Below are 12,181 nucleotides of genomic sequence, written 5' to 3'. Positions count from 1 at the left end.
ATTTTGCAAACAAATGTTCATTTGGTTATTTTTGGTAGAAATCAGGGTGATAGAGAGACAAAATATGTTTGAATAACATACCTATATAAGTACTAGATTATTTTTTTTTAAGATTTTATTTATTTATTCATGAGAGACAGAGAGAGGCAGAGATACAGGCAGAGGGAGAAGCAGGTTCCATGCAGGGAGCCCGATGCAGCACTCGATCTCGGGACTCCAGGATCACACCCTGGGCCAAAGGCAGGCGCTGAACCGCTGAGCCACCCAGGGATCTCTAAGTACTAGATTCTAATATTTGTTATAAACAAGGCTAGATCCTGACTTCTAGTTCCCCCAATGCCTTGCTGCAATTCTCCAAACTAAGGTGTTTTTTTTTTCTTTTTCTCCCTCCTTTCTGAGTTGGATTAGAACTAAAGTTTCCCTTTTCCCAAAGCCCTACAAGCAAAATATGAACGACTTGATATAAACTTAAGAGAAATCCCCGCAACAGCTCATGTGTAGACAGTCCTCATGCCTGCTATTCTATGGGCCACTCAAAGATCACCAGGGACACTCGAACTACACACCAGGAAGTTCTGGTACCACTGCCTGCTCTCACTCTGTCTGAAAGTGCTTCAAGCTTGACATCTAGAAATCTCTCCACTAGCTATCCTCAGAACTCAAAAATGGGTTTATAATTTGATTCAATCATTAACCATTGCTTTTCTTCCATTCCCATAGAAATGCCTATTGTTGAGTACCTGATTACTTGAACCAAAGGCCTAATTTTGAAAACATATCTGCATCACAGTGGAGATGAAATGAACCTAGCTGAACTGACCTATGGTCAGGACTAAGACTGGTTCATTGAGATGGACAATTTACCAGCTCAACTTTTACTGTGTGAAACTTCGGGAAAGTTTCAGAGGAGCAAACCATAGGGGCCAAGGGTAGGTTGCCCCAAGATAGGTCCCTTTGGCACGAATGTTATTTTGAGTTAGAAGCAAATAACCCCAGCAGAAAAAAAGCTTTTCAGAAAAAGCTTTGTACCTCTCCTTTAACTGCCTGCTTATTCCGGGAAGAGAGCTACTAATGGAGATTCCTCTTTACCTATGAGACTTACCTGCATAATAGGGTAATCTTTGTTTTCCAAACATCTCCTCTCACCTTTCTGATAATGATCCTCCTTCCCTTTGTATCCTCAGACCCCCTATCCTTCTCTATTGCTTATATAAGCCTCACGTTGCCTCACTATCTTTGGAATTTCCATGTCCATGTGGGTTCCCCTTACATATGCTATTAAATTTGATTTCTCCTATTAATCTGTCTCATGTCAATTTGATTCTTTTTTTTTTAAAGATTTTATTTATTTATTCATGAGAATACACAGAGAGGAGAGAGAGAGAGGGGCAGAGACACAGGGAGAGGGAGAAGCAGGCTCCATGCAGGGAGCCTGACGTGGGACTCGATCCTGGGTCTCCAGGATCACGCCCCGGGCTGTAGGCAGCGCTAAACCGCTGAGCCACTGGGGCTGCCCCTGTCAATTTGATTCTTGTCTGGCCAGAAGATCTTCAAAAGTAGAGGAAATACTTCCTCCCCAGTGGTCCACATGATCACATCTACCCATTTCTCTCTCATTTCTTAAAATCCTACAGGCTCTAAAGATCACTTCCAGCCCCTTCTCAGACAACCCCAGACTACATTAAGCATCCCTTCATCTGCTGATATTTCTTGGCATCTATTCTCTGTACCTGCACTGCCTAATAAGGTAACCACTCATCCTGTGTGATTGTTTAAATTGAGACGTGCTATAAATGTAAAATACCTAGGGACCTTAAAGACATAATACAAAACAAAGAATGCAAAATATTTCACTTATAATTCTTATATTCATCTCATGTTAAAGTGGGCATATTTTGGATATGCTAGGTTAAATATTTTTCCTCCTCAACAAATATATAGGTAAAAATAATTTTGCCTACTTACTATATTTTATCTACATATTTGCTATATTAGAATGAGTTTCCCCCAATTTTGAGATGTAATGAACATATTATTTGTTCTCTTTTTTAAAAATTTTATTTATGATCGTCACACACAGAGAGAGAGGGAGAGAGAGGCAGAGACATAGGCAGAGGGAGAAGCAGGCTCCATGCACCGGGAGCCCGATGTGGGATTCGATCCCGGGTCCCCAGGATCGCGCCCTGGGCCAAAGGCAGGCGCTAAACCGCTGTGCCACCCAGGGATCCCTATTTGTTCTCTTTTAAAAGTGGTTATTAGAAATTATAGAATTGCCTATATGGCTCATTGGTAGCTCACATTATTTATTCTCTGGACATTGTTGTTCTACACCCTCATTGGTTTTTACTCCTGTGCCTTGACCTGTTACTGTCCTTTTTCTTGAGATGTGCGATTTCTTCGTGTAACTGAAGATCATCCTAATAGGCCTATGGTTGGGCACAGTGATAGGATTCACCATTGCTAAGGATGATCACAAATTGTCTTCTCAGAGCATGAGAGCTGTAAAAGGCACTTTGAGGCTGAACCCAGGTAAGCGCAGCATACACATGGAGTTCTCAGCACACTAAAGCCCACAGTTCCTCGGGCTCTGTTCAGAGCTATTTGTTAGCTCCTTGTTGCTGCCAGCTTCTTGTTGCTGCCTAAACCCCTGGAGCTATTAATAATTCCAGGGGGCTCTTAATCAGCCTATTGTTTCTTAAGGTTATTTGAATGTTAATGAGAGATTCCATCTGGCACATCCTGAATCTCTATTACTTAGGGATTATCAGAGTTCTTAATGAAGACATTGCAAAACAAAAATTTTAATACTATTGTTCTCTAGGAGTTTTGCCCTTCAAAATTTTTTTTCTTAATTAGATAATGTGAATCTTTTTTAAAAAGATTTATTTATTTATTTATTTATTCATGAGAGACACAGAGAGAGTCATAGACATAGGCAGAAAGAGAAGCAGGCTTCCTGCAGAGAGCCTTATGTGGGTGGGACTCAATCCCAGGATCCGGGATCACTGCCTGAGCCAAAGGCAGTTTCTCAACCACTGAGCCACCCAGGCATCCCTGTTCTTCAAAATTAATTGGACAAATAACAGGAGAATTTTCTAACACAGTTCAGTTATAATACAGACCAATTCTGTCACATAGAACTTTCTCTGATGATGGAAATTTTCAATGTGGTAAGCGCTAGCAACATGTAGCCATAACATTTTAATAAATGTATATTTACATGAGGGCAGCCAGGGTGGCTCAGCGGTTTAGCACCACCTTCAGCCCAGGGTGTGATCCTGGAGACCGGGATCGAGTCCCATGTCAGGCTCCCTGCATGGAGCCTGCTTCTCCCTCTGCCTGTGTCTGTGCCTTTCTCTGTGTGTCTCTCATGAATAAATAAATAGTCTTTAAAAATAAATAAATAAATAAATTTATATTTACATGAAAATACACACATGGGACTAGTGGCTAGATTTTATACAGTGCCATTCTATTTCACATTGTCCTAAAAAAATATTTCTCTTCAATCTAAAAGTAGAGATCATGAACAATAAAAATCAATGAAATAATAACAAATAGGGCCCCTGGGTGGCTAAGTCAGTTGAATGGCCTGCCTTAGGCTCAGGTCATGATCCTGGGTGGGGGGGTATCTCTGCTCAGTGAGGAGCCTGTTTCTCCCTCTCCCTCTGCCTGCTGTTCCTCCACTTGTGCTCTCTCTCTCTGTCAAATTATAAATAAAAATCTTTTTTTAATTTTTTAAAAAGATTTTTATTTATTTATTCATGAGAGACACAGGCAGAGGAAGAAACAGGCTCCATGCCAGGAGCCCGATGCAGGACTTGATCCTGGAACTTCAGGATCACGCCCTCAGCCAAAGGCAGGGGCTTAACAGCTGAGCCACCCAGGTGTCCCTATAAATAAAAACCTTAGGGGATCCCTGGGTGGCGCAGTGGTTTGGCGCTTGCCTTTGGCCCAGGGCGCGATCGTGGAGACCCGGGATCGAATCCCACGTCGGGCTCCCGGTGCATGGAGCCTGCTTCTCCCTCTGCCTATGTCTCTGCCTCTCTCTCTCTCTCTCTGCGACTATCATAAATAAATAAAAATTAAAAAAAAAATTTAAAAAAAAACCTTAAAAAAAGAAAAAGAAATAATAACAAATAGCAAATATGTACCATTTCAATTCTAGATGATCGTTTTTATATTTAATTAGATTAAGAATTAACAATATTTTTGTTATGGTCTAAGATCTCATATTTGATTTTTTAAAGGATTTTATTAGAGAGAGAGAGAGAGAAATCAAGAGCAGGAGGGAGGGGCAAAGGCAGAGAGAGAAGGAGAAGCAGAATTATCACTGAGCAGGGAGCCCATCATAGGGCCCAATCCCAGGACCCTGAGATCATGACCCCAGCGGAAGGTAGACACCTAACCAATGGAGACACCTGGCACCCCTCATGTTTAATTTTTTAAGACTATTTCTCCATTAATTTACTTAAGGTACAGTGATTTCCCATTTGCCCTTGCCCCCACACATGCAGCATCCCCATTATCAACATCCCCCACCAGAGTAGTACATTTGTTATCATTCACGAACCTATAGTGACACATGATAACACCCAAAGTCCATAGTTTACATTGTGGTTCACTCTTGGTGTTATATATTCCACAGGTTTGGACAAATGTATATTGACCTGTATCCATCATAATATAAAGAGTATTTTCACTACCCTAAAATCCTCTGCTCCACCTATTCATCCCTCCCTATACTCTAACACATGGCAACTATTGATCTTTTTATTGTCTCCATAGTTTTACCTTTTCCAGAATGTCATACATTTGGGGTCATAGAGTACATAACTTTTTCAGATTGACTTCTTTCACTTAGTAATTTGCATTTAAAATTCTTACATTTCTTTTCAGTGAGGAACAAAATCCCATTGTCTGGCTATGCCACAGTTAAGGTATTCATTCATCCTACTGAAGGCCAACTTGGCTGCTTCCAAGTTTTGGCAATTATGAATAAAGCTACGAAAAGCAGCCATGTGCGGTTTTTGTGTAGATGTAAGTATTCAACAATGCTGAACAAATAACAAGGAATATGATTGCTGGCTTGTATGGCAAGGACATATTTCATTTAAAAGAAACTGCCGGGATCCCTGGGTGGCGCAGCAGTTTGGCGCCTGCCTTTGGCTCAGGGCGCGATCCTGGAGACCCGGGATCGAATCCCACGTCGGGCTCCCGGTGCATGGAGCCTGCTTCTCCCTCTGCCTATGTCTCTGCCTCTCTGTGTGTGTGTGTGTGTGTGACTATCATAAATAAATTTTTTAAAAAATTAAAAAAAAAGAAAGAAACTGCCAAGTTATCTTCCAAAATGGCTGTACCATCTTTGTATTTTCACCAGCAATGAGTAAGAATTCCTGTTGCTCCACAGCTTCATAACCACTTGGTGTTATCACTATTCTGGATTTTTGCCATTGTAATCGGTGTGTGGTGATTTTTTTTTAAAGATTTTATTTATTCTTTAGAGATACGGGCAGAGGGACAAGCAGGCTCCCTATGGGGATCCTGATGTGGGACTCAATCTCAGGATCCCGGGATCATGACCTGAGCCAAAAGCAGATGTGCAACTACTGAGCCACCCAGGTGCCCCTATCATCTTGGGTTTAATTTGCATTTCCCTGGTCACAGATCACACAGTGGGGCATCTTTTTATACTCTTATTTGCCATCTCTATATATTTGGTGAGGTGTGTGTTAATAAGGTCTCTAATCCATTTTTTAATTAGGCTTTTAAATTAGATTTTCTTATTGTTGACTGTTCAGCTTTGTTTCCTAATCTACTATAACCCTAAATTTTTCATGTGACAATTAAAATAAATGTCAGTAGAAGATATACTAAGTGAATTTGATTTTATGTTCATCTTGGGTAACAGGTGCAGGCTTTTCTCTTTATTTTATCATGTTCCAAATCCTCAAGTTAGGATTGTCAACACTGCCTGCTACTTGAGATAACAGCAAACAGCAATCTGAGTTGACAGCCAACGATTCCCTGAGAGGTGGGGAGCAGAGTGTGAAGGTGAAGCATAGAGCACAGACAGGCTCTAGTGAGACACTGCTTTCTGAATTTGCCACATCCTCCTCCTTTCTTATTCTGCTTACCCCTATCTTAAAAATGGCCAAACATCTGAGGGAGGCGCTGAGCCTATGATGATGATAAAGATGGTGATGATGAGGGCAGTGGGGGGGGGGGGGGAGTGGGGGGTGCTCAGTGGTTTAGCACCACCTAGGGCCCAGGGCCTGATCCTGGAGACCAGGGATTGAGTCCCACGTTGGGCTCCCTGCATGGAACCTGCTTCTCCCTCTGCCTGTGTTTCTGCTTCTCTCTCTGTGTCTCTCATGAATAAAGTCTTAAAAAAAAAGGCGGTGATGATGATCATCAATAGTACTAGAAGTAACCTGCCAACACAGTCCTCACACTGGGTGGCAGGTACTAGCAAAGGACTTTCCATGTTATCTTTTCTAACCCTCAATGATCTTGGGTTGTTCTTGGTCACAAGTGTGCAATGGGCCTTCTGGTGGGGTGTTAAGTTGCCAGACATGATGCATATTGTCTTTACAACTGATCAGCAGAAGGTCTGGAATTTAGGAGCAGGACATGCTCAGTGGCTCAGGGCAGCAGAGACTATAATATTCTCTCCAGTGAAAACAGGGAAGGTTGGTGTTATATGCTAAAAGCAAAATCAAATCATAATTGTTACCTGTTTTTCTTATAATTTACAAACCAGAACATCTGATGTGAAAAATTAATTAAGGAAAGTCCACATCTCCCCAAGCCACCACTTTTTGTTTTAGTCAGCCTCAAAAGAAGCAAACTATCCTAAAGACATACCTATCTTGGATTTTAGACCTTCAACTTTCAACTCTCTGTTGAAAAAAGTAAAACTTTAGTAACTACATAAACATGACTAATTTTTTCCATTTTGAGCCTCAGACCACAAAATGCCAGTGTTGAGAATAAGCCAGTCCTGGTAGGATGTGGGTCTGTTGGTAGGAAGCCACACCCAGCAACCAGAAATTTATTATGACTCCAACCAGTTCATTTGAATAAAAACACTGTCATTGTTGAACAAAACCAAGTAAATTTATAATAAAAATGTATTTATGGAGGAGTTTCAAATCCTTGGATTTAGCTAGATTAGCACTACTAATTTAACAGCATTTCTTGAGATGCCTGGGTAGCTCAGCGGTTGAGTGTTTGCCTTTGGCTCCCGGCATGAACCTGGAGTCCCAGGATCGAGTCCCGCATCAGGCTCCCTGCATGGAGCCTGCTTCTCCCTCTCCCTATGCCTCTGTGTGTGTCTCTCATGAATAAATAAATAAAATCTTTAAAAAAGTAATTTAACAGCATTCTTCCTTACATTTTTTGATTATGTACATATGAAGTCAAAAGAGAACAAACCAAAAGAGAAAAAGTGGAGAAACCTAGACCTAGAAGGAATCCAACATTTGAAAAATCTGTGTCAATTCTTTTAAAATAATGGAAAATATGAAAAATTCCTCTTTAACAATATATTAGCTATTTTACCTCTCCACATATTCAAACTCATCTCTCCACAAACACATTATTCTCTCCTATTGTCCCACTGATTCTTAAGCAGGGGCAGTTTTGTTCTCCCCAGAGCTCATTTGGTAATGTCTGCTGACATTTTTGGTTGTTACAACTGGGTGGGGGGTGCAACCGTCATCTAGCAGGTACTGGGGAGGGATGCTGCTAATCAACCTACAGTGCACACTGCACCCACAACAACACAGAATGACCTATCCCCCATGTCAGTAGTGCCTCGATGGACAATCCCTGCACCACGGGGACACAGCAGGGAACCGGTATTTCAGGAGGGGGATGAGATGCAAGAGGTTTCAGGAAAGACCATCTGCTGCCTCGATTAATATGCTGTGTTTTTTTTTTTTTTAAGATTTTATTTATTTATACAGAGAGAGAGGGGGAGGAAGAGACACAGGCAGAGGGAGAAGCAGGCTCCATGAAGGGAGCCTGAGGCGGGACTTAATCCCGGGTCTCCAGGATCACGCCCCAGGCCAAAGGCAGCGCTAAACCGCTGAGCCACCCGGGCTGCCCAATATGCTGTGTTTATGCCAGAGCCCATTTTGGTAAGCTGATCAACCAGAAGAACTCTGCAATTTGTGAGTTGAGAAAGAACATTTCAGATTGTGAAGCTACTGACCTGCTTAGAAACATTAACATGCAACTTTCAGAACGTTAAGACTCTCAGAAATAGGGCAGCCCAAATGGCTCAGCGGTTTAGCGCTGCCTTCAGCCGAGGGCCTGATCCTGGAGACCCGGGATCAAGTCCCACATCGGGCTCCCTGCATGGAGCCTGCTTCTCCCTCTGCCTGTGTCCCTGCCTCTCTCTCTCTCTGCGTGTCTCTCATGAACGAATAAATAAAATCTTTAAAAAAAAAAAAGACTCTCAAAAATAATTCGCAGTCTGTGGATCAATGTTTGTAAGAAGACTGTTGCTAACAAGAACAATACAGAACAGGTTCCAAGCTATTTGAAACTGGAACACCTCTTACCCTATTTCTGCATGACATCATTTTCACATGTTAAACCTTGTCAAGAAAACGACTTTCCAAAACTTTTTATGACATTTTGCAATATATGTGTATCAAATCAACACATTGCACACCTTCGACTCACACGAGGTTATGTGTCAATTATAAGCCAAAAAACTTGGGGGAAAAAGAATTTTCCACGTTTATTTTAGAAGACAAAAAGAGAAGCAAGTAATTATTCTCATGGTTCTGAAGGCACACAATCCCACTCTGGAATACCACTGACACTATATGGATAAACACAGGACACATGACTGTCATGCACCCCCAACCTCTCACTCTCTTTAAAGGAGCAGTGTACTCACAGGCTCGGTTCCGGGTTTTGTATGTGCAGGTGTAGAGGCTGCAGGGCCTTGCTGGCATGAACGTGGGGATCTGGAATCTTCTCCAAAGTGACCTGCATGGAGAGGCTTGAAGAATGGCCCTCAGGCTACTCATCACCACCATGATTAGCCTGAAATCTTGCTCGGGGCCCCAAATAGCTTGTAGGAAGGTAATAACCTAGAGGCAGGAGGACAGAAGAGGGAAAGCTGTAAACAACTGAGATTGGCCATCAAGTGGAAGCCTCTAAACAGAACAACATTCAGACTAAGAGTACACACGGCAGGGGAGGGAGGCGGGAGGGTGGGGCTGAGGGGGGAATGAGTCAATAGTTTATCCACTTCTCTTCCTCAAATTTATTCGTCACCTCACTGGCAGGATCTGGATGACTGATTCAGGAGCCCTGCCTTTCCTTTAAGGTTAGCAAATATTAGAGGTCGAGAGACATCATCTTTTTATCCACAAGAATGTAAAGACTGCTTATAGTAATTTCTTAAAATTAAAAGAACATTTACTCCTTGAAATCCAAATTAGATATCCAGCATGGTGTTTACATGTAAGAAGTAACTGAAGATTAAAGCTCCTGGGTAAAAAAAATAATAATAATCAATCTGTATCGGATTGCTTTTAAAAAACACAAGGATCCATCCTCTCAAAAATAGTCATGAGGGATCCCTGGGTGGCGCAGCGGTTTGGCGCCTGCCTTTGGCTCAGGGCGCGATCCTGGAGACCCGGGATCGAATCCACGTCAGGCTCCTGGTGCATGGAGCCTGCTTCTCCCTCTGCCTGTGTCTCTGCCTCTCTCTCTCTCTCTCTCTCTCTCTGTATGACTACATAAAAAAAAATAGTCATGAGCAGTTTTGAAATCTAAGCTTAAATGCTGTGACTCTGTCAGTTGTATGTATGACACTATATCCCTTGATCATGGGGGAAATGGAGGTTAATCCTGAACTAATCTGTAAGGAGATTCAATGTGAATATTCATGTGCGACTGCATTGATGACCCCCTCTACCCCTCACAGGTCCCAAGTGAGAGTCTCAGGAGACCATGATTTCCATGGTCTTCAGAAATTACAATATTAACTTTCACTGTTTCTTTCCTGCCACACTCACCCCCTAATGCTTCTTCCACTTTTCCTGAAAACTCCCATCCCTATAGTAAGTGAGCAAACAAGGTCAGAAACAAAACGTTTTTTCCTGATTATACATTCACAGCAGTATAGATTTCAAAGCGTTTGGGGTGATTATTTGAGATACATTCTGGCAGCTGTTACGTACACTGCTTGAGCAACTGTGAGTGAGGTTTGACTGTGTGGCCCTGTGCCCTGATGCTGCTGACCTCAGCCTCATGTCCACCCCTTGCTCTTGCCTGCACAGCAGCCACATGGACTCTGCTTCTTCCCTCTCCCGAAGCTCCCTCCAGCCTAAGGGCTTGTGCAGATGCTCCTCTTTCCCTGGACCACTTGTCCTCCATCTGCGCCTGGTTCGTTCCTCCCCTCTCCTCAGGTGTTCCGCTCCAGCATCACTTCCTAGAACCTCCCCTGACCACAGGCTCAGCCCAGCGCCCTCTTCACCTCCCTCACGGTGCTTCTTGCAGTTGAACACCTCCTCAGGAACGTACATTGTGATGCCACCTCCCCAGCACCCCAGCCCCGTGGCAGTAAGGGCCATGTCTGTCTCTGCCACAGCCGCATCTCTTGGGGACACAGGGCCTGGCACATGATGGCCGCTCAGTGACCTGGGCACACTTCCTCGGTGATGGAGATGTGCATCCCGATTTCAAGGACTGCAAACTGTGAAGTGCTGGCCAGCATGTTCTTGGACAGTAGGAAGGGCTCTCCCTAGAGGCCACCATCACCCAGTTGTGGGGTTACTTATACTTCTGAAACACTTTTAAATGCTTGCTGTTTCAGACGAGGGCCTCGCATCCCTACCTCTCAGAGGTGAAGGACCCCCAAAGTTCTCCCCGACCTGCAGGGGGAACACACCCGAAGATGAACCTAAGTTGGTCTCACAGGGATGGGAATTCTGCTGTAAATGCTTGCACTTCTGCACTGATTGCTATTTCCTTTGTTCCAGGAACCATGCTGGGGGCTGGGATGCAAAGCACAACAAGGCACGAACTGGACAATTCATTTCTCCCCCTTGGAGCCTCCTGAAATGCACATCATATGGCAAGGAAAACCATCCAGGACTCCTCAGGTTTTGCCTGTGGCCTACCAGAGGCCTCTCAACTGTCTGGCCATGGTGGCGAGCAAGCGGGGGCCCAAAGTCACAAAAAGAAAAATTATGAACCCTAGCAATGCTGAGCAAAGAGGCAAATGTTCTTATTTCACCCTTCCCTCCTTCACGTACTTCACTGCTTGTAATTGGCGTGAACTAGCTCTTCTCCCCTGTACTGCTGCCCTTGACTCTGCTAGATCTGAGCTAGAGAGAAGGCTTCACCCAAGGGAAAGGAGAGAACAAAAAAATCACACCTGAGCTGTGTCCACTGAAAGCAGTAAGCAGAGTTGCTTCCTATTAGGGCCCTGAAAGGAACAAAGGAGGGCTCCCGGCAGAACCCTTTATAACCAGCAACAAACCATGTGTCGGGACAAGTACCGCAAAGTGTGGCAAGTAGCCAGCCTCTTGGCCCGGTGCCATGCACTCTGTTGCATGCATCACTTTGCCAATGAACACACCGAACACAGGGAGCAAAGACGCATGGGCACCACATTAACAGGGACCAGTCAAAAGTTCCAAATCTCGTGGAGGCTCCTCACCTGGAGTCATTAAACCAGAGACACCTAAGGTATGTCTGTACTGCCAGTAGATGTCAGAAATTCTCAAACCAGGTTAAAATCACTTTTGGTTATTTTTACAAGCATACTTATATGTATATATATTTGGTGGGGGGGGGGGCATGTCAGTATGTCCCTTATTTAAGACATGCAAAAGTCTGACTCAGGATTTCAAACACAGATTGTTAATAAACTTTCAAGATATTATCTTGATAGTGCCTTGAGCCAACTAAAAGTCCCTCATTTTCAAATACCTTCATTAACCGAATTAACTGAGCAGGCTTAAGGAATGATGGACCATTGACTACCTCATTTCAGAATCTATTTCCTTTTTTCCCTTAATTTTTTACTTTGGCAAACCTCAAATTTGAACAGTGGAAATACTGTAATAAAACCACCTATGTACCCAACACTTTATTTCAACAATTATCTGTTGGTGGCCAAGCATGTTTTATTTATACCCTCCCTCCT

The 12,181-nt window shown here is 43.3% G+C and overlaps 1 protein-coding gene across 12 annotated transcripts in view; it reads right to left on the bottom strand.

Moving 5' to 3' along the window:
• CA5B (carbonic anhydrase 5B) overlaps positions 1-12,181 on the bottom strand; it is a 131,751-nt gene that overhangs the window by 39,261 nt on the left and 80,309 nt on the right. For all 12 annotated transcript variants that reach the window (XM_072743723.1, XM_072743725.1, XM_025997538.2 and 9 more), the window contains one exon: positions 8,915-9,110. In XM_072743723.1, coding sequence (XP_072599824.1) covers positions 8,915-9,110 — 196 coding nt within the window. The remainder of the gene's footprint in view (positions 1-8,914; positions 9,111-12,181) is intronic.

This window comes from Vulpes vulpes, chromosome X, assembly GCF_048418805.1.
Source record: "Vulpes vulpes isolate BD-2025 chromosome X, VulVul3, whole genome shotgun sequence".
NCBI classification, from domain to species: Eukaryota; Metazoa; Chordata; class Mammalia; order Carnivora; family Canidae; genus Vulpes; species Vulpes vulpes.
Note: the sequence above shows the minus strand (reverse complement) of the source record. Positions and strands in the feature narration are given on the sequence as shown.